This window comes from Neomonachus schauinslandi, chromosome 2 (assembly GCF_002201575.2).
Source record: "Neomonachus schauinslandi chromosome 2, ASM220157v2, whole genome shotgun sequence".
Classification (NCBI taxonomy): Eukaryota; Metazoa; Chordata; class Mammalia; order Carnivora; family Phocidae; genus Neomonachus; species Neomonachus schauinslandi.
Window position 1 is genome coordinate 136,620,540 of NC_058404.1, and position 23,462 is coordinate 136,644,001.

The 23,462-nt window shown below is 40.1% G+C and overlaps 1 protein-coding gene across 1 annotated transcript; it reads left to right on the forward strand.

Annotated features, from left to right (window-relative positions):
• The first annotated feature begins 4,320 nt into the window (after positions 1-4,320).
• Positions 4,321-23,317, forward strand: COQ2 (coenzyme Q2, polyprenyltransferase). Its single transcript, XM_021702326.1, has 7 exons — positions 4,321-4,585; positions 9,011-9,177; positions 16,058-16,179; positions 17,444-17,529; positions 19,129-19,262; positions 20,302-20,490; positions 22,604-23,317. The coding sequence occupies exons 1-7, from the start codon at positions 4,339-4,341 to the stop codon at positions 22,766-22,768; spliced, it is 1,110 nt and encodes a 369-aa protein (XP_021558001.1). The 5' UTR covers positions 4,321-4,338; the 3' UTR covers positions 22,769-23,317.
• The last annotated feature ends 145 nt before the right edge of the window (positions 23,318-23,462 follow it).

A 23,462-nucleotide genomic window follows, 5' to 3' on the forward strand; every position in this document is an offset into this window, starting at 1 on the left:
TCAGAGGTCAGCGGACTATTGCCTATGGGCCATAATACTTTATTAAAACACAGCAGTATTCATTCATTTTGAAGCAGGAGAGCTAGGTTCTTGTCTCACGAAGTTGAAGAATGAATCTCGCGGACAACGGAGAGTGAGTAAAAGAGATAGAAGTTTATTAAGTGAAGATACAGAAAAAGCTCTCAAGAGCGAGAGGGGTCCCAACAGGGTTGCCCCACTTTTGCAACTTTAACATCCCATGTGGAGTCAAATTATTTTTTAATTATTTTTTAAGATTTTATTTATTTGAGCAGGAGAGAGGGGAAGTGCAGAGGGAGAGGGAGAAGCCAACTCCCCACTGAGCAGCAAGCCCAACCTGGGACTCTATCCCAGGACCCTGGGATCATGATCTGAGCCAAAGGCAGATTCTTAACTGACTGAGCCACCCTGGTGCCCCAAATGATTTTTTTTAATCTAAAATACCTTCTTTAGGACTCACCCCCCAAATCAGAGGAAACAGCAGAGAAGTAAAAATTGTTCTAAGGATCAAATATTATGATGAGTACAGAAGTACTTAAAATATGTAAATCTATTGAAGGATACACTTACATTAGCCTTCTCTTACCCACAGGAGGTAGTTGCCGAGACCCCCAGTGGATGCCTAAAACCACAGGTAGTACCAAGCCCTAAATATGCTATGTTTTTTCTATGCACACATACTATGATAAAGTTTAGTTTATAACTGATAATGAGTTAAGAATAATAACTAATAATAAAATAGAACAATTATAACAATATACTATAATAAAAATTATGTGAATGTGGTCTCCCTCTCTCTCTCAAAGTATCTTATTGTACTGTACTCACCCTTCTTATGAGATGATAAAATGCCTGCATGATGAGATGAAGTGAAGTAAATTATGTAGGCATTGTGATGTAGCATTAGGTTCCTATTGACCTGTTGATATATCAGAAGGAAGATCATCTGCTTCTGGATGATGACTGACCTCGGGTAAGTGAAACCATGGAAAGTGAAAGCATGGAGGCAGGGTTGGGGTGGGGTGGGGTGGGGCGGAAGGATTACCACAAGTGAAATGTTCTGGTTGACTCATCATTTGAACAAATATTTGTGGAGTGAATGCATTTATTCACCATCTACTAGGTACTATGCTCCTGTATCAGGCAGGATTCTCTAGAGAAATAAAACCAGGAGATTCTATAGGAGAATTTATATATAAATATAAATATATAGATATGATTTATTTTAAGACATTGGCTCACATAGGTAGGGAGGCTGACAAGTCCAACATCTGCAGAGTAGACCAGCAAGCTAGAGACCTAGGAAAGAGCCCCAGGAGACTCAGGGAGGCTGGAGATGAAGTTCAATAACCAATGGCCAATGATTTAATCAATAGTGCCTATACAATGAAGCCTTGATAAAAACTCTTGAACAACAAGATTCAGAGTGCTTCCTGGTTGTTGAACATGTTGATGTGGCAGGGCGATGGTTTACTCTGACTCCACAGGGTCCCGTCTGTGTGTTGGACCCTTCTGAACCTCGCCCTATGTACCTCTTCATCTGGCTGTTAACTTGTATCTTTTACGATAAACTGCAATCATAAATGTAGTGCTTCCTTGAGTTCTGGGACTCATTCTAGATCATTATCAAATCTGAGGGAGGATCACAGGAATGCCTAAATCTGTAATCCATACGGCAGAAGTGCAGTTAGACTGAAGACTCCATTTGTTACTTGGCATGTGAGGTAGAGGTAGTCTTGGGGGACTGAGCTTAAGTCTTGGGGAACTTAACTTATGGGGTCTGCACTAACTCCGTCCAATGAGTTACAGAATTGAATTGAATTGTAGGACACATAGGTGGTTTCAGAGAATAGGAGAACTGGAAATTGTTGGGGAAACAACACAGAACTTAACCTAGGAGCCTAGTTTGGGCTATAACCACGTGTCCCTTTCAGGGAGATAAAAAATTTTATTATCCTTCTGGATCAGAGCAATTCACTAAACAAATGGATATATCTGATCTTCTTGGTATATAAAAGATAAAATACTTCTAGGGGAAGTGAAGGCAAACATTCTCTATCGTTATACTATATACATCTCAGTATGCCAGGAGGTTAGTGCTTTTTATAGGAGCACCGAGAAATTCGGGAAGATCTATTTCCCTACTCTGCAGAACTTTGTATGTGCTCTTAGACTAGCACATCCTGCCTCCATCCCTCTCCTCTTCCTATCCTATCTTGGCTTAGTTACTTTGGACCTGAGCTTCAGATCTCAGACCACACATCACTTCTTCTGGAAGACTTTCTTGGCCTCACCACGCCAAGCTCAGCAAGATGTTCCCCCAGAGTGCTCCCACAGTGCCCTGGGTCTAGAGAACACAGCATTGTCACCTAGTATCGAACACTGTTTTCCCCTCTAGTCTGTGTGCTCCTTGACAATAGGACTTTTCCCCCTTGACATGCCCTATGCTAAGTACAGTGCTTTCATGAAACAAGAATTCAATACATATTTTGTTAAATATCTAACTCTAAGGAGTTTACAATCAAAATGAGAATATAAAATTAGTATAATACAAAGGAAAATTACTTAAATTCTGTAAAACAGAAAAAAGCAAAGTTCTACTAGTGTTTAAGGAGAGAAAAATTGTATATAGTTGAAGGACTATGTCTACAGCTCCAAATGCCACGGCAGTAGTAATGGAAAGTTACTGCTCTCTCATGTAACGTTCAGTGGTAGAGTGTAATCAAAGAAAATACTTAACTCAGAAACTCAACTTTCACCTTCATCCCTTCCCCCCCACCCCAATTCCCCCCACTCCCCACCCCAATCCAGCTCTAGGGCTCTTTCTCCAACAAACACAAAAACTGCTCTGATGACAGGTCTAATGATTGCTCTAAAGTAATGAGCCCACCAAGGAAGCTAGAAGCCTAGCTCCAGACAAGGGCACTCTCATTGATGGTGACAATTGCAGATCATGTCTGGGAAGAGCACTTTTGCACCAAGCTGCAGAGGAAGGGCTGTCCGCTCTGAAAGTTTCAGTTTTCTCTGTATCTCCCCGGACTTCCTTTCATCAGAGACAGGACAATGCACAGCATTCTCACTCCAAATTTAAATCTTCTAAAAATGATGAAAAGGAAAGGAAGGGGCACCTGGGTGCCTCAGTCAGTTAAGTGTCTGCCTTCAGCTCAGGTCATGATCCCAAGGCTCTCTGCTCAGCAGGGAGTCTGCTTCTCCCTCCTCCCCCCCCCCCCCCCCCCCCCCGCTTGCTCACTCTCCCTTCCTCTCTTTCTCTGAAATAAATAAATAAAATCTTTAAAAATAAAAAGGAAAGGAAAAGGTGGGATTTTCCCCTCAACTCTACATAAATATACACTGAAAGGCTTCCAAGAAATATAACTAAGGATCACATGATATAGATATATTCCACTTTGGGGACAATCTAGATCCTTGATATGCTTTGATATACAGAAACCCATCTTTCCAAAGGGCAAGGCAATTATATAGCAAAATTTCCCAATGCCTTGATCCCTCCGTCTACAATCAGCGAACAAGCGGTGAGCTAGTTTTGTAGAATTATTAAGGACTGCCCCCTCCTCGCCACCACTGGAGACTCAAGATAGCACAGATTCACTGTTCTGGTTTTAAGGAAAAGAGCTTAAAGACTAACTCAATTCTCTAGAATACTACAATGCAGATGAGTGACTTACCTACGGTTACTAAGTGGTTAAATGGGATAATACATGCATAGCGCCTGTTAACAGCGCCTGGCGGACAGCGCTATCCAAGAATTGTCTATAATTAAGAGCACGACCAGATGTTCTAGCTGCAGGCTCTTACCATCCCACAAGCTCACTGCCTCTTGATTACACAAACTCCTCTGAACTGACTGTCAAATTTAAGGTTTTCACTTGTGTAATGAATGAATGTCCCTTAACTCTGAGCACGGTTTTAATTTACATTCTTATATTTGGCGCTTGGTGCCCTTTCCGCTTTAAAAAGGGAACACCTGCCCGCAAATCAGTATTTTGGTAGGTTTTACGAGGTTTCCTTTTTTTCCTGGTATAACTGTTCCAAGTGAGTCAACACTATCCTTGTTCATTTATTGGGAAAGCTGATAATAGGAATTCCTCTTAACGCTAAGTATCTCGGGGAACGCCGCCCCCAAGGTTAAAGGGACCACGATAACGCTCCCTCGCCGTTACTAGAAACACTCGGACCACATCGCCACTCAGAGCCGGTGGACGTGGACCGTCACTCACTGACGTCACTGCGCAAGCCTGCCGCGACCTGACGCCAGGGAATGACCTCAGGCCGGTGCGGGGCCACGCCCTCCCAAGCGCCATGCTGGGCGCTCGCGGCGCGGCCGTCGCGCGGGGCTTGCAGGTCCTGACGCACTCATGGCGGGGGGACTCCCGCGCCCTGGCCCTGGCGCGTGCGTGTGGCGCGCCCCGCGCGGGGCACTGGCAGCCTTCTGCGGGGCCGGGACCGCGCAGGAGTCGGCTCAGCCTGTCGGCCGCGGCGGTGGTGAATTCGGCGCCGCGCCCTCTGCAGCCCTACTTGCGCCTCATGCGGTTGGACAAGCCCATTGGTGAGTGCGGGCGGACGGGCCGAAGTGCTCGGCGCCGCAGGTCGGGGAGGCTGCGGGCGTAATGGAAACGAAGGCGCCCGGTACTCTCCGGACACCCGGACATCCGGACTCCGAAGTGGCCGTCCGGCTTTCCATCCCCCTGAATCCGGAGTGCTCCCGGCGAGCAAAAAGTTGGCTCATTCCACAGTCCTCGTTTAAACAGTGCATCGAGCGGAAATTCCGTTCTCGTGTCCCTTTATTTACAGTATTGAAGCACTTCCACATTCATTGTTAGATCCTTCCCATAATTCTGTAAGGCTCCCAAAGCAAAGAACTAAAACTAATGACGTTGAGGAAAGCAGAGCCAGACCGGGTGAACCATATATGGGACATTTCTATCTAGTGCCTACTGTAGAGCCTGGCAGTAGTATCAGACGAATTCCTACCACATCGCCTAGTCTCAGGGACAGAAAGATCTCTGGAAACTCCCTGCTTCCAAGGAACCCCTAGTCTAGTTGAAAAAGACAAATTATTGGGTGAGCTAGGAAAGTAGATCAAATGTTAGTGGTACAGATGGCAAGTGCTACAGTTAAAAGAGTAGTTACCATGGATCTCCATTGCTAGAAAGTGTCAAGAACAAATTGGATCTCAAAGAACAGGTAGATTTTGTAGAAGAGAGAAGAAATCTTGATGGGTGGGAGAGATGTTTTTGCAAAGACTCAAGGGTGGAGAGGTGAAACGCCAAGGATGTGAGCTGATCTGGAATGGCCGGTGGGTGTAGAAAACACTGAGAGGCAAGGCTGGATAAGACCGAAGAAGGATGGACAGTGGGAAGGGAGGGGCGGAGCCTGAACTCCAGGAACCTAGGTGATGGCATTTGCCGTGGCAATGCATGGAAATCCATTTGGATGCCTAGATACAGTCACTCCACCTCTGCCCAGCCAAGACCCCAAATTAGGTCTTGCTTATGGTATTCTAGGTTTATGCACCACTTATTTGGGATCAGAGCACTAGTGTTAAAACAATTAGCTATTAAAGTATAAAAGCAAATTAAAAGCGCAGTCCTGGCTTCACGACCCCTTGCATTTTGGGGCCAGATAAAAGTTGATAGGCATACATTTCCAAGCCCAGTTCTCATCTGAAGCGTAACTATAATCCTGTTTTGGTGTCTGTGTCACGCAGCAACAGCATAGGCCTAAAAACATCCAGGGCAGATGAGCAGCTGCCATTATTCCCATTTCCACAAACCTCTGGCTTTTACATTAGTGGCTAAACCACCCCACCACATAATGAGAGGCTAGCTACCAAGAGGTTATGAATAAAGCTCTGGAACCAGACCTCTTCATTTCTCATCCATACAATGAAGATACTAATAGTACTGACTTTATAAGGTTGTCAGGAGAACTCATTTATACATATGTGTGTGAAGTCCTTAGAACAGTGCCTGCCATAATAAGTGCTCAAGAAATGTTAGGCATTAGTACTCGAGAAGTGGGAATTGAAGAAAACTGGGTTAGTAGTTACGTATGTTAAGAGGATACCAGCCTGCCTGCCTTAGTTCTAAATAAGATGATGATTGCGGGGTTTTTTAGACAATTTACTAATAGTACTATGTTACAATTCATTCAACAAACATTTTTTGAGCCCCTACTATATGCCAGGGACAATAAATTGACAGTAGAATTGCAGGTTTGGTATTTCTTTATTTAAATTATTCTTTCATGGGGCAATTTTACGTTCATTGTTTTACTTTGTTGAAGTTGGATCTTGTTTTTGTAAGCCAAAGTGGAATTCATTGTTTTTCAGAATGGATTACAACTTCTTTCAGATGTGTCACAGACTACGGTATTTCAGAAAGCTTCAGCAGGTGGCACTCTTTACACTAAATTGGTGGTGTAATTTTTGTTTTACTGCATTTATGGGTGATTATGTTGTCTTGAAGATAATATGTAATTAAAAGAATCTTAGGTTCCATTTTCACAGGTTTTTTGGTCTGCCCACCACCTCCTCTCAGAACTTGTTCAATTTATTTCATCTCTCAGAGCATTTTTCCTTTTTCTACAATAGACATTTCTTTCTGAAACCTGTTTGCATCCTCGTTACTTCTGCATCCTTCTTCACGGAAGAGAGAATAATGAAAGTACCAAAGGGAAGAGAGGCAAGAACTGTGGCTGCAAATCAGGAGCGCAAAGGAGCAATAAGAACTTAAGTGTATGTAGAAATTTAGGTATACTGAGTGATAGTATTGGCCTTAGACAGATGAGAGCCAGGCTACGTGAGTTTAAATTTGAACTCTGCCACTTTTTGCCTTTGTGATCTTGGGCAAATTACTTCCTCTGTGCTTCAGTTTTTGTATTTGTTAAGTGGGTATCATAAAAACTACCTATCTCGTAGATTTGTAATGAGAATCAAAAGTGTTCAGTGACAGCACCTGGGACATAGTAACAGGTACATGTTTGCTCTTACTGTTTTTGCATCATCACCAGTATCCTTTGCTAATAGCAGTTCTGAGGTAGATCGTCTTTCCCCTCATTTATATGTGAAGAAGACTGAACCTTAAAGTTTAATATACTTTAGTGTCTAGCATCACTCCATTTCTTAGTGGCAGACATCAAACCGAATGTCTGACTTTCCCCTTCATTATAGGAAGCCCCCCTCATCTATGGGAGTGCCGTACAGATTCCTATAGGTAAGTGAATATAGTACCTGTAATGTAGACTGATGGCGAAGGAAATTTTGTTGCTAACGCAAAAATGCTGTAGGTGACTACACATCTTTTCTGTCTAGAATTCTTTTTTTAAATAGACCCTTCAGTTCTAATTGCACCAGGAAAATCATGCCTTTGAAGTGGTGTTCTTTTGTTCCTGTCAGGGCAGGGTCACTCTGTCCCTCTGAGCTATACTGGTAGACCCAGGAAAAAGGAAGTAGTTAAACACTTGACCTCTCTGGGCGTTTGCTTCCTCATCTGTAAAATAGGAACAGTACTGGTGCCCACTCTGTAAGGGTGTGGTGGAGGATTAAATGAGTCTGTGTGTGTAAAGCATTTAGAATAGTAGCTAACATTTCAGTAAATGTTAGCTGTTGTTGCTTTAGTTTTCTATGGGACACATCAAATAGGAGTCTGTTCAGGACAACCTGAATCTGAATTCAAGCCTGAACTGGCCCTTTCTTGTTTTCAGCCTCTCCTTGTCTTTTCTGCTCTGTCCTCCGTGGTCCCTCCCCCAGTGACTTGGGTGGCACTGTTTTATGCCTTTGTAGGACCCTGTATTTGCCCTGTTTTTGAATTGATCTATTTTATTATTGTTTAACCGTGTTTCTTCCTTTTTATTTATAAGCCTCTCTCCCTTAGTCACTGTTGTATTCTCAGTTCCTGTATGTGCTTTAAAAATACCTGTAAATGAATAAAGCTTAAACTTACAAAGTTTAAATATGATTATAGGCACTTTGTCAATTGGCCATTTTTGTATAAGATCTCATCTTTATTTAGCCACATCTCCTTTTTCTCTGATGTATCTAAATTGGGAAGTAAAGATCAGAATTTATCGTAATAGGCACCATATCCAAACACTTGTTGAAAGACTTTCTTTTGAAAGTAGAATATCAAAGTTTACATGTGAAATCTCTTTTCTGTACAATCTATTTGGTTTGAGCTTAATTTCATCTAGTTTAGGGGCTAAGTACCAAGAACTAATGCCACCTGAGCATGGAGCTGCAAAATATTTAAAAAACAGTAGGTTAATGACCTCCTTCCTGCAAGACCATTTTTCTTTTATTGTACTAACAATAGAAGAAAGTTTTGCTAACTTTTTTTTAGCAGGTAATATATGCATATGATACAAAATTCAGAAAGTGCAAAGGTGTAGAGTGAAAACTAAGTCTTTCTCCCCTGTCTCCCAGCCACCCAGTTCCCGTCCCCAGAGGCAAGTATCAGTTTCTACTGTATCCTCCCTGACATGGCCTATGAATATACTGATATTCAAGTGTATGTATTTGGTGTTTGGGGGTGCATATGCACAGTAAAAATAGTTTGGTTGCCCTCTATAGGGGTGGACTGCTTTGTAACCTCATGAGAAATGTGTGAGTATCTGACTCCCCAGGGTGTGTTGTCAGACTCAGTCTGACATGTGAAAAATGTTACCTCAATGTAATTTTGATGTGTTATTCTGAAAGTTGATCTTTCATATAAATAAGAGTCATTTGTATTTCTTTTTGTGTGAACTTCTGTAATCTTTTTGGTCTGTTTTTCCGTTGGACTATTGATCTCTTCTCAGTTTCTGGGAACCCTACGTATTGGGCCAAAGATATGAGTTGTTCATTTATTTTCCCAGTTTTGTCATGTGTTTTTGATTTTGTGTTCTTTACTTCTTTGGGATATAGTGTTTGAACAAAGGAAGACAGTTAACTAACTCGAATGTGTACCTTTTTTGTCTTTGTATTTTTGCTTAGGCACCTGGCTGCTGTATCTGCCGTGTACTTGGAGCATTGGGCTAGCAGCTGAACCAGGTTGTTTTCCAGATTGGTACATGTTATCCCTCTTTGGCACTGGAGCTGTTCTGATGCGCGGAGCAGGCTGTACTATTAATGACATGTGGGACCGGGACTATGATAAAAAGGTAGTTTCTTCCTGAAAAGGAATAGGGAGGCTCCTCTCAATTCAGCAGAGTGACATGGTGGCATCACTTTTGAAGTCCACAGGTGGCAAAGGATCATTTAGTGGACTCACTGAGATACAGCATGAGAAGTGCCGTTTTTCAGTTGAGTAGCTGGTATTGCACTGTGCAGCGCTCCTCCTTTCCTTTCCCCACACGAGAGCAGCCCTGCAGGTGGGGCGTGTACTTCATTCTTACAGAATGAATTAGAACTTAGAAGGCCAAGGGAAGGATGTTAGGAGCAAAATGAGAAGTTCATCCTGAACCTTTGCGCATCCAAAAGAACGGTCGCTCTTTCCTTTGAGATATATACTGGAGTTGTAACTATTCTTCTATAAATCAAATCTTAATTAAAATAAGCCAAGGAAGCCCCTATTAGCATTTGCTATAATTGTTTCTTTAAAAAATGTAATTTTTGTTCTTTTTTTTTTCTCCTTAGAAAAATAGTACTTGTTTAATCTGAAAAATTCAGACAGTACAGAAATAGAAAGTATGGAAAGTGCAAGTCTTTCTTATCTCCTCTTCCAAACCTCCAGAGAAGCTTCACTTAACAGTTTGATGCATTATGTTTCTCTGCATTATTTTCTATGTGTATTCTTTTTTTTTTTTTAAAGATTTTATTTATTCACTCAAGACACAGGGATACAGAGAGAGAGAGAGAGCACGAGCGGGGGGAGAGGCAGAGAAAGAAGCAGGCTCCCCGCTGAGCCAGGAGCCGGACGTGGGGCTTGATCCCAGGACCCTGGGATCATGACCCGAGCCGAAGGCAGATGCTTAACCATCTGAACCACCCAGGCGCCCCTTTTCTATGCATATTCTAATGCATGTGTATAATTACTTCTTCCTCAACAGTTATTTTCTCAAGGGAAGCATCCATCTTGTTTGCCTTTTATCCTAGCGACTCTCCCATAAAAAAGTATGAGATCATTCATTAAATGCTTGAGTAAATAATCAAGTAAACTTTCAATTTAAAAGAAACCCATGGTGAATTATATAAAATAAATAATCTTATATACATGTATATAAAGTGAATAATAATCATCCTTGTTTGCCTTTCATACTGATCTAAATTTTCCTTTAGCAAGACACACCTGTAATGATTTTTAGTTTATAAGAACAGTATCACAATGCCTTTTTTAATTAAAAAAAATATTTATTGAATACTTGCTGTGTGTGAGACATAGTGATAGGCTTTCAGAGATTTCATGGATGAAAGACAGTATTCCTGACGTCACGGTTTTATAGTTACACTCCAGCAGTACTGTTATGAGAGTGGTGTCCACAGGGCAACTTACTGAAGATCCCCTATCTCAGCCGAAGGGAGCAGAGAGAACTTTCCAGGGGGGTGACCTATGAACTGTGTCAGAATAAAATGGCAAGAAAAGCATGGGCTGGAGAGTGAAGGTGGCTCTGGGCAGAGGGAACAGCAGATAACGAGGCGTGGCTGGGAGATAAAGTATAAAGCTTAACAACCGCAGGGCTGTGGTTTGTGTGTCGCTGCAAGATAGGATTGTGGCAGGTGGCAGGAACTGATGCTGAACACATCTCTCTACCCCACTGACCCAGTTGGGATAAGTCGATTCATGCCGGGAGATGCATACTTTCTTGATTTGGGGTTCATAATTCTGCATAATCATATGATTGAGGCTTCTGGTATATATCACTTCAAAATAATTCTTGAACATGTTTAGACCAGCTGATGTCAAAATCCTGGTTGTAATATTTTATTGAACTGTAAAGTTTTGCAGATGTTACTCTTGGGGGGAACTGGATAAAGGGTACGTGGGATCTTTATATTTTTTAAAATGCAAAGATGTTTTTTAAAAACTGCATGTGAATCTACAATTATCTCAAAAGAAAAAGGTTAATTAAAAAAATAGGGGCGCCTGGGTGGCTCAGTCGTTAAGCGTCTGCCTTCGGCTCAGGTCATGGTCCCAGGGTCCTGGGATCGAGCCCCACTTCGGGCTCCCTGTTCCGTGGGAGGCCTGCTTCTCCCTCTCCCACTCCCCCCGCTTGTGTTCCTTCTCTCGCTGTCTCTCTCTCTAATACATATTAAAAAAAAAATAAATTAATTAAAAAAAAATAATAATGTATTCAAACCAACCAACTTTTAATTAACAAAATCTGACCATTTTAGTTTTCCCTTAAGTGATTCTTTTTCTCCTTAGGTAAAAGGTTATTGATTAGATACCTTTTATCTCCCCTATGACATTTTTCTGATTAGAAGAGTCCAGATTCTATATACACATATAACAAAGCTCTTAAATGAGTGTTTTATAGCTATTGAGGAGGTTTTGCTAACATGACTTAAAATGTTATGTGCCTCTCTCTTTTTAAAATCTAATTTCTTTTTAGTTTTTGTTCCATTTATTTAAATGGAAGAAAAAAAAAATCAGTTCACCCATTTCTCCCACGCAGCTCCTCCCCAGCCCCTGCCTCTGGCAACCACCAGCCTGTTCTCTTTTTTTTTATAAGCTTGAGTTTTTGTTTTGTTTTGTTTGTTTTAGATTCCATATGTAAGAGAGATCATACAGTATTTGTCTTTCTATCTGACTTATTTCACTGAGCATAATGCCCTTGAGATTGATCCATGTTGTTGCAAAACGGGAAGATTTTTTTAACGGCTGAATAGTATTATTCCATTTTGTGTATATGTGTGTGTGTACCACAGTTTTGTTTTTTGTTTTTTTTTATCCATTCATCCATCAATGGACACTTAGATTGTTTCCATATCTTGGCTATTGTAAATAATACTGAACATGGGGGCACATACATCTTTTCGAATTAATATATTCATTTTCCTTGGATAGATACCCAGATGTGGAATTCTGGATCGTACAGTAGTTCTATCTTTAATTTTTTGAGGAACCACTGTACTGTTTTCCACAGTGGTTGCAACAATTTATGTTCCACTAATAATGCACAGGAGTTCCCTTTTCTCCACATCCTCACCAAAACGTACTTCTTGTTTTTTGATAATAGCCGTTCTAATAGGTGTGAGATGATACCTCATTGTGGTTTTGTTTGCATTTCTCTGATGATTAGTGATCTTGAGCATCTTTTCTTGCATCTGTTGGCCATCTATATGTCTTCTTGGAAAAACGTCTATTCATGTCTTTTGCCCATTTTTTATTCAGATTTTTGGGTTTTGTTTTCTGTTTGTTTTTTAGTTATATGAGTTCTTTATATATTTGGATATTAACCCCTTATTAGATATATGATTTGCAAATATTTTCCCCCATTCAGTAGGTTGATTTTCATTTTGTTGATGGTTCCCATTGCTGTGCAGAAGCTTTTTAGATTGATGCAGTCCCACTTTATTTTTGCTTTTGTCGCTTTTACTTTTGGTGTCAGATCCAAAAAAATCATTGCCAAGACCTGTGTTAAGGGGCTTATTGCTATGTTTTCTTCTAAGAGTTTTATGGCTTTAGGTCTTATGTGCAAGTCTTTAAACCATTTTGAGTTAATTTTGTGTATACTGTAAGATAGGAATCCAGATTTATTCTTTTTTCATATAGCTGTCCAGTTTTCCCAGCACCATTTATTGAAGAGACTGTTCTATAGTTTTGGCTCCTTTGTCATAAATCAGTCGACCGTAAATGTGTGGGTTTATTTCTGGGCTCTCTGTTCTGTTTCATTAATCTATATGTCTGTTTTTATGCCAAAATCATTCTGTTTTAATTACTGTAGCTTTGTAGTATAGTTTGAAATCAGGAAGTGTGATGCTTCCAGCTTTGTTCTTTCTCAAGATTGCTTTGGCTACTTGCAGTCTTCTGTGGTTCCATACAAATTTTAGGGACATCTATTTCTGTGAAAAATGCCATTGGAGTTTTGATGGGATTGCATTGAATCTATATATTGCTTTGAGAGGTATGGACATTTTAGCAATATGAATTCTTTCAATGCATGAGCATGAAATATCTTTCCATATATTTGTGTCTTTAATTTCTTTCATTAATGTCTTGTAGTTTTCAATATACAGGTCTTTCACCCCCTTGGTTAAATTTGTCTCTAGGTATTTTATTCTTTTTTTTTTTTTTTTAAAGATTTTATTTTTTTATTTATTTGTGAGAGAGAATGAGAGACAGAGAGCACGAGAGGGAGGAGGGTTGGAGGGAGAAGCAGACTCCCCGCTGAGCAGGGAGCCCGATGCGGGACTCGATCCCGGGACTCCAGGATCATGACCTGAGCCGAAGGCAGTCGCTTAACCAACTGAGCCACCCAGGCGCCCTCTAGGTATTTTATTCTTTACTGCAGTTGTAAATGAGATTTTTTTTTTTTTTTTTTTTAAAGATTTTCTTTATTTGACACACAGAGAGAGATAGCTAGAGAGGGAACACAAGCAGGGGGAGTGGGAGAGGGAAAAGCAGGCTCTCAGCTGAGCAAGGGCCCGATACGGGGCTCAATCCCAGGACCCTGGGATCATGACCTGAGCCAAAGGCAGATGCTTAACGACTGAGCCACCCAGGCGCCCCGAGATTGTTTTCTTAATTTCTCTTTCAGATAGTTCATTATTAGTGTAAAGAAACAGAACAGGTTTTTGTATTTTAAAGGATGAGTTAAAAAGCTTGGCCAAGTTGTAATGCATATCTCACAGTTTCTTAAAGACTGTATATCACTAAGGATATGTTTGTGGCTCAGGGTTTTGCTTAGTATGTTAGATTATAAGTAAATTGCTAATATATTAAATGATAAGTAAATTGTTATTCGGATATGAGTTAAGTGTGTTCTGTTGATGTGTATAATCTACCAACCATGTGATAAGCATTAGGTCCATAACCATTGAAATAATCTCAACATACAGGTATTAATGATTTAGTTTTATTTTATTTTTAAAAAATACTTATTTCAGAGAGAGAGAGAACATTTCAGAGAGAGAGAGAGAACGAGCGGGGGAGGGGCAGAGGAAGAGGGACAAGCAGACTCCCCACTGAGCAGGGAGCCTGATGCAGGGCTCCATCCCAGGACCCTGAGATCATGACCTGAGCCAGAGTCAGATGCTTAACTGACAGCCACCCAGGCGCCCCAGTGATTTAGTTTTATAAGCTATGAGCAAATGGTTTCATTAAAAACCACATAGAATATGTTTTGATCATCATATTATATCATTTTTAGTCTTTTGATGGAGTACTTATTTATTTTCAGCTTTTGAATTTAGCCAGGTAATTATCACTACCGAAGGGATGGTGTAATCTGTGGTTAGTAGTGTGGTCAGGGGTACTAGATAGATTGTGCTGCCCACTGTCCATGACCTTGGAAAGTTACCAAGCCTCTGCTAAAACAGATGGCAAGAATTTGTGAGTGGCTAAAAGTCAGGGTTGTTATGAGGATTCAATGGTGTGATGCACACATAGCTCTTAGAATAGTAGCACATTGTAAGCACTCGCGTACTAGCTGGAATAATCATAATGTTCTAAAACAAATATAGGACATAAATATATTTCCAACTAAAACTATAGGGACCAAATCAAAAATAAAAGATCAAGTCTGGCACTCTAACCAAGGTGAGTCATTATAGTTTTTGACAAACTGTTTTATTGCACAGTGAAGCATGCTATAAAATGGGTCAGCAAATTTTTTCTATAATAGGAACAGATAGTAAATATTTTAGTCTTTGTGGGCCATACCATCTTTGTTGCAACTATTTGATTCTGTTGGAGCATGAAAGCAGCCATATACAATATATTAACAAATGGGTATATCTCTGTTTCAATAGAATTTTATTTATGGACACTGAAACTTGAGTTTCATATTATTTTCATGTGTCATAATACAATACCCTTTTTTTTAAAACTGATTTTCAATTGCCTAAAAAAGTAAAAACTATTCTTATTAGCTCACAGGCCATATAAAAATAGGCAGTAGGCTAGATTTGGCCCATAGGCCATAGTTTGCTAACCCTTGATATAAATCAAAATCAAAATGGAAATATGTTATATTAATAGTTTTAACATATGTTGCATACCTGTATGCTTTATACACTGCATTTACTCTATGAGGTAGTGTTCTTGTTGCCTCTTTCTCTTCTTCTCCCTCTCTCTTTCTGTTTTTCTTTTAACAGGTAAGTAACATAAGTCCAAGAGAGGTTAAGTAATTTGCCAAAATTCACACAGCTGCTAGGTGATGGAACTGTATTCACGTGCTGGGCTCTTGGATCCCAGATCCTGAGTTCTTCTAACAATGTTGAAAATTTTGGTTATGCTTTTTTATGCTTCAGTTTAGAATAATCACATTTCATGATCTTTAGACAGGAAAATAACAACTAATTTATCTTATTTGTCCACATAATAGCTCTGTCTGTTCATATTCTTACATTGAGTCTGCCCTTTATATTTGGGTACAATTAATATTAGACTATAGATCCATCCTTAAATAGCCTGGCAAAAGCACTCCCGTTTTCAAACCCAGGTAATCTGTCTTCTTTCTTTCTTTACATTTGATTGCTGATTGCAGTGCTTCCTGTAATCAAAACATTCACTGCAATTTCCTCTTTCCTGAGAATTACCATTATTATTGTCTCTCTTTTCTCTGTAGAAATTAAACATATACTTGCTAATAAGCTGGGTAGCTAACTAGCCAGATAAGGAAGTTGCTTCATTTTGTGTGTTCGGAGATGGAGATGGGAGATGGAAAGAAAGGGGAATGAGTGGTGGGAATTTTTAGTGCTTTCAAAGCTCTGTTTTAAATATGAAGTTTTGATTTTTGACAGTGTTTCCAATGTTGATTTCACTTTTTATTCATATTTTTGCCTTAGTGCCTGCCTTGGGCCATTCTCTTGATTACATGTTTACATCCATGATTGAACCATTACATGAGGCTAAGGTATGTGTTTTTATGTATTAAGGTTATAAGAACAGTGAATCGCCCAATAGCAGCTGGAGACATTTCAATTTTTCGATCCTTTATTTTCCTCGGAGGACAACTGACCTTGGCACTGGGTGTTCTTCTGTGTCTGAATTACTACAGGTATAGTAAATGTGTTTTTCAGAATCACGTATAAAATCTCTCTTTTGAAATGGAGAAAGTAGGAATAGATAAAATTGAAATAATTTATCACAAAATTGTTTATTGGCTCCTTATGGAGCATCTGTAAGTTAGCTAGTATAAAGAAATCACCACATGTCGTAAAATCAAGAATGCTTTCAGCCAAAGGAATGAGAAGATCAGCATTTAATTTATTCTGAACCACCGTTATACTTCCATTATGTGTTTCCTAAGAAACACATGGCACTTTGATAGCTTTTCCAGATGCATACATGGATGTGTGTGTATACCCTTAATGTATAATTTTATTTATCCTGACAGTGTCTCTAAATTAGATAGAAGTGATTATACTCATTTTGCAAAAAGATTAACCAGGTCTTCCCCAGAGTCACGCTCATAATCGATGACAGAGGGCAAAAGTGGAAGGATTCATTCCTAGATCTCTAATAGAGACAAAGTTAAACTTCTGTGCATCAGATGGCTACTTATAAAATATATAAATGAGGAAAAACAAAAAAGTGTCATTTTATAGAGACTAGACTTAATTACAAACTTTGGCCTGATAGCATCACATGAAAATGCGTTTAGAAGGTTTTTCCTGGAAGGACGGTGTTAGGTGAGCTGTGAGATACCTAAGAACACCTTACACTGTCATCCTTTTATAGATGCTTTATCCTCTCCTAGGGAAGTAACACCCATGTGCATATCGGGGTTGGGGGGGCGGATCCTGACTCTAATCCTGTTGGGACATCTCCATTTACTAGCTGTCTTAATGTTGGAAAAAACAGAGAGGCAGTGGCATATGGTGGGTATTAAGTGGGACTCTAGAGCCATCCTGCCTTAGGTTTGAATCCTGGCCCTGCTACTGACTGGCTGGATGACAGTCAACAAATTACTTCATCTCTTTGTGCTTTAGTTTCCTCCCATCTGCAAAATGCAAGTGGAATAAAACTGTCTACCTCTTAGGTTTGAGGTGAAGGTTATAATGAGTTAACCTATGTAAAGCAGAACAGCACCTAATACACGGAAGCAGTATATGTATTATTGTTTTGTTCGGTTGTTTTGTAACACTTAAAATATTTTCTAATCATCTTTTACCCTAATTAAAGTCTGGGAAAATAATTTTATATAACAAAAAAGATAACTGAAGATAAGTCATTTTCCAGTTAGTATTACTACTATTGTTGTCTTTAGTGATTTCTAAGAGATGGTGATACTAATCTTCAGTGGCTTTTCTTGATTTCAGTATAGCTCTGGGAGCAGCATCCCTGCTTCTTGTCATCACCTACCCGCTAATGAAAAGAATTACATACTGGCCTCAACTAGCCCTAGGTGAGCTTGAAATAACTACAGGTATTTCCTTCAGTACCCTCAGACTTGTACTTTTGTGTGTATGTGTGTATGTGTATGATGTGGCAGAGAGAAAATGTCAAGTCAGTCATGAAATTTTCTAAACCAAGAATAGATTTTCATATTTTAAGGGAGGGCAATTAGCCATTTTTATTGGTTGAGAAATTTTGCATACTTACTAAGATTCTCATCATTATTATTTTCTGAAATGCTCTTTTAAAAATCAAGGTATGTTGGGGCACCTGGGTGGCTCAGTCGTTAAGCGTCTGCCTTCAGCTCGGGTCATGATCCCAGGGTCCTGGGATCGAGCCCCGCATCGGGCTCCTTGCTCGGCGGGAAGCCTGCTTCTCCCTCTCCCACTCCCCCTGCTTGTGTTCCCTCTCTCGCTGTCTCTCTCTCTGTCAAAAAATAAATAAAATCTTTAAAAAAAAAAATCAAGGTATGTCGTGAAGAAAAAATTAACTGATTGGACCCTGCCCTTCTCTTTAGGTCACCAACCTGGATGCCCTGAGGACTTGGGGGAGTGGGGTAGAGAGCACAGTCAGGCAACAGAACCAGGGTTAGTATGTGAAAGCTTAGATGGCCCATCTCTGTGAGGAGAAAGTGAGCCAGTCTTGCCTCCGGCTCCCACAGTGCTCTGGTGTGGCGCTTACTCATTTCACCGGCAGTAACTAAAAGAGAAGATGCTGAGGGCTGTGTCTGTCCCAGCAGTTGTAAATTGTAAATGCCTAACAGATAAAGCTCTCTTTGCATGTGGGTGGCCCAGTGTCTAGCATAGCACTTGGTATATCATGGGTATTCCATAAATATTTTTTGGCAGAGAGAGCCAAAGGTAGAGAGGTAGGGAAATCAGAATCTATTGCAAAAATACCTACTCCTAGAATAAGCTAGAATATTCCTAGAACTATTCTAGTTGTTTGAGCTATTTTTTTTTAGTGAATAAAAGAAGAAAAGGGGTTTCTGAGAAGAGACATGTGGGACCCACTGAGTATGAGGTACCTGAGGGACTTGCAGGTAGAGATGTCCAGCAGACAGTCCAGTGTCTAGTCTCAAGTGTAGGGAAGTGATCTGGTTGCACAAGCAGATTTAGGAGCTGTTCACATGTAGATGTTTGTTCATAGTCTGCAGAGAAGATGGGCTTACAGAATAAATAAGTGTACCAGCCTATACTCTTGTTTCTGTAGCTTATGGGGGAAGTCAAGTCATAAAGGAAATAACACAGGGTTTTGATTCAGGTAGGTCTAAGTTGAAACCCCAGCTTCTACTACTCGATGACTGCGCCAGGCACCATACTAGGTAGGGTAAATGTTGTTCTCACGAAACCTTCTGTTTATCAGGGTGATATGATTCTGTTACATGTGTTATTTTAATTTCCCATTCACCTCTCTGAGCCTATCTCCTTTTTTATGCAATGTAGGTAGTCACCACCATGGAGAGCTGAGAGAATTTCAGGAAGAGACATAGTAGAAAACAGTGCACAGGGCCTATGCATAGAAGCACTTATTACGTGCTAATGCCCCCTCCTCTTTTTGGGAGTCTAAAGTGCATTTAGACTTGTCCTCTCTGTCTTACCATTTGTAGGGCTGACTTTTAATTGGGGAGCATTACTTGGATGGTCTGCTGTCAAGGGCTCCTGTGATCCATCTGTTTGCCTGCCTCTTTATTTTTCTGGAATTATGTGGACTCTAATATATGATACTATCTATGCCCACCAGGTAAAAAAAAATATCTTCTTTTCTTAACTTTGGTTTAGTTATTGTTGCCATTTAAGAACTTTATGAACCACATTAAAGGGAAAGTATTTTTTTCTGAAAAGAAAATCATTCACGCTTCCTTGGCACCAACAAAATATTTTTGTTTCATGTGTATATATGTTTACTAAAGAGATTAATTCTTATTTCCAAGCACTTAAGCAGTATTTATATGCCAGGCATATCAATACTTTTGTTACTGTTGTTGTTTTGTCTTTTAAAGATTATTTGAGAGAAAGAGTACAGGGTTGGGGAGGCAAAGGGAGAGGGAGAGAAGCAGACTCCCCTCTGAGCTTACAGTATGAGAGGAAAAACATACACTAACCCCACATTCATTATTTGGATTTGGTGCCCAGAAGATAGCCTATCAGATAGCTATCTGCCTGCTGGTAGGTGCAGAGTTCAGCATGTAGCCTCTGATAACACATGACCATATTTACAACAGTATGTGGAAATGCTTAGAAATTAAATTGCTGGAGGAGATCAGTCAGCTAGATGTGAGTGTACCACCAAAAACTAGCTCTACTTTATACAGAAAGGATTTGATGGGAGAGGCATGGAATAAATTGAGCTAGAAATGAAACGTGAATGGATGTGGTTAGGTGGCAGTTGAGCATTTTTCTACATCTGTGATTTTAGCAACATTGAAACTAAAATGTATGGGAAATTGTTGAGATTTGAGAACTCTAATTAGACTTGAGTTTTACTTCAAATGTAGTCAGTGTGTTGTTAAGAGTCATTAATAGGGTTATAAGAAATACAACGACATGTGGAAATGGAGCTGGAAGATAATCTTAGCAGTGACACTTAACTTCGATTCATCCTGCGCATTCATTGCCAGTCAGCCTGTGTCTCTGAGTTACTGTCAGCTTCCACAGCTTATGTCCTTTGAAAGACACTTTCTTCTGGGATTACGTAGTGGTGATGGTTGTACAATCCAAATGGTGAATTTTATAGCATGTCAATAAAAACCGGACAGTTTCTTACTGCTTTCTGGTGTTAGGACAAAAGAGATGATGCTCTGATTGGTCTTAAGTCCACGGCGCTACGTTTCCGTGACAACACCAAGCGGTGGCTCAGTGGCTTCAGTGTGGCGATGCTGGGGGCTCTGAGCCTGGTGGGCGTGAACAGCGGTCAGACCGCCCCCTACTACACTGCTCTAGCTGCTGTAGGAGCCCATCTGGCACACCAGGTTGGACCTTTTTCTTTCTTTTTCCCCTCCTTTTTCCTTGGTATAAATTTGTAAAAATTATTTAAACAAAACAACCTCTGTGTTTACCAAGCAGGGTACTTCTTAAAACAACTACTTGGCTTATTCTACCTTGAACCATCCCCTCCCCTCTCCCAACATGTCATCTAAAAAAGCTAGCTGTACTATTTTAGAGAAATAGTCTAAAATTAAACCTAGATTTATTTTTTTTCCCTCTGATGTTTCTGGAATTTCTTCTGATTCATGTCTGGAAAATTTCAGCAGTGTCTGAAGGTTGTGGGTTGAGTTGAATTGCTCTGAAAACAAACTGATCAACATAACCATATTTTTACTATGCGGGCTTCAGTGATGGATATGGTAGTTAGCAAACTAATCATTCATAAGTTTGGGTTCCCCTGGCATTAGCAACCAAGGCCAGATAAGACAAGAAGTGCTAACTTGTCAGAGTTCTGCCTAGATAGAGGGAAACTGTCATTTTAAGATATCCAGCCAGCACCCACAAGCTTATATTGTGAATCTACATTAGTGACTTTTGTAAAATGAATGAACTAAATCTAATCTTAATGAAATAGCTAGCTTGTACATGGACTCTAGTTTTGTATCAGCGTTACTTTTATTTTCTTCAAACAGATCCAAAAAGATGTTAGCCTGTATGTAGGTGATCTGTTGTATACAGACTATTGCAAATTACTTATCAGTGTAAGCAAGACTTGCATAGCAGTATGAAGGAAACTAAAATCCAATGTCCATAAGGTAAACCCCATGCCGTATCACCTTCATTGTTTTCCTCACGAGGAAAGCTAAAAGACAGGAATTGGTGATTCTCCAGGATTCTCTAGATTTCACCATTTTCCTCCTCAGAATTTCGTAGCATCCTCTCTTACTCATAACTCAGCTCTGTGGGGGTTGTTACCATCCATTGATTGTCTGATCAGGATAATGGATGTGTATCCATATTTAATAAAGCACTTGGATATTAGTGGAGGAAGGCAGAAATTACGAGGAAAATTATAAATACCGTAAGAAATATTTGGAGGCCACCTTATAATTCTAAATGGCATTTGTGGTCTTCTCTCTAGTGCTTGTCACAATATTTTAAGATGGAATAGCCTTCTAAGGTTTGGAAAAAAAAGAAATCATGATTTTTTTTTTAAGATTTTATTTTTATTTATTTGACAGAGAGAGACACAGCGAGAGAGGGAACACAAGCAGGGGGAGTGGGAGAGGGAGGAACAGGCTTCCTGCGGAGCAGAGAGCCCGATGTGGGGCTCGATCCCAGGACCCTGGGATCATGACCTGAGCCAAAGGCAGCGGCTTAAATGACTGAGCCACCCAGGCGCCCCGGAAATCATGATGATTTTAAGTCCGCAGACCATATAATAAAGAATAGTTGGGAAAATGAGGGATGCTAATGCTTAATAAGCCTAGGAATGACTAAGACAGGGACATGGGACTTTCTTGATACGTTTGCAGGACTACTACGGAGAAAAAGGAATATGTTTGTTCTAGGTCACTAACAGTAGATCTAGGTTGCCAGATCCCCTTCTCTGTGTGGGGATGGGAAGAATTACACATGCATGGGGGTATATTTGGTTATCATAAATAAACTGGGGAGGGGTCACCGTAGCCATTTAGTGAGTGGGGCCAGGTATGGTAAATATCTTTCAATGCACTAGATAGCCCTGCACAGTAGGGAGTTGTCCTTCCCAAAGGTGACTTGTCCCCCTGTTGAGAAACACTCCTGCAAGGAATAAAGCTAGAACTGGAGGGTAGGAGTTGTAGGAGGCAGATTTTAGAACAGTCAATAATAACTGGTTTGGAGCTTTCTAAATAGAAGGAAAAATAGCATGGGTTGCCTCTCAGAGCATTCATGCACCCCTCAAGTGGAAGGCTTTAGGACATGGCTTGGATGATACCCAATGAGAGATATGGTAGATTTTTCTTCCCTGGGAAACAGTTTGGGGTACATTAAGGGCTTCCCATTCTTAAAATCCTGTAACAAAGTGCTGTTGTCTTCTCTGTACTGATGTGTTTATTTATGATGCCGAAAAGTTTATACTAAGTTCTAATGCAGCATTATGATCTTCTCTTACAGATCTACACTCTAGACATCCACAGACCTGAGGATTGTTGGGATAAATTTACCTCCAACCGAACACTAGGACTAATAGTTTTGTTAGGGATTGTCCTTGGGAATTTGTGGAAGGAAAAGAAAACAGATGAAGCAAAGAAAAGTATAGGTAGTAGAATAGAAAATTAGCAAATGATGTTGATCTAGGAATCTTTAAAACAAACTTTGGCAATAAAATCTTAAAAACAAAAAATAAAACAAACTTTGGCAAAACACTCTCAGGTCTTTTTACAACATAATTAGATTTGAAGCAGCAGTCTTGCAATATGTTAATGAATTAAGAACCAGAAGATGAAGACGTAGACCATATTTGCCTGGATTTAGTTCAAGTATTTACTAGCAAAATCCTTCCCTAGTCTCAGAAACCAGGAACTCTTTAGGATTTGAGCGACCTTGAGTCTTCTGCTCAGGATGATGCCCATCTGCAGTTATGGGAATGGTATGAGTTTGGGCACTTTAAAAGACACCTGATTTGTATCTCATCTAAATGAATGATGGTAGGAAAACGGACTTTATTTTTAGGGAAAAATAAAAGCTGCTGTAGAAAGTTGGGGTTTATTGTTCTTTGTTGTCACCTTTACTCACTACCAAAAGCTGTACTTGAGGAAACCAGTCTGTTTTTTGTGTCTTAGGAGAATTTAAATAAGTAAATAAAAATTTTTGTCTATTGTATCCATACGTACTTCTGTTGTTACCAGTCCTGGACATTTACTTCACACCTCCAGTCTCTGTGTACAGGCATGGTGACCAGAGGTTGTGGGTTGAGTTGAATTGCTCTGAAAGCAAACCGATCAACAGAGTCCCAGGGACTATTTTAATTTTT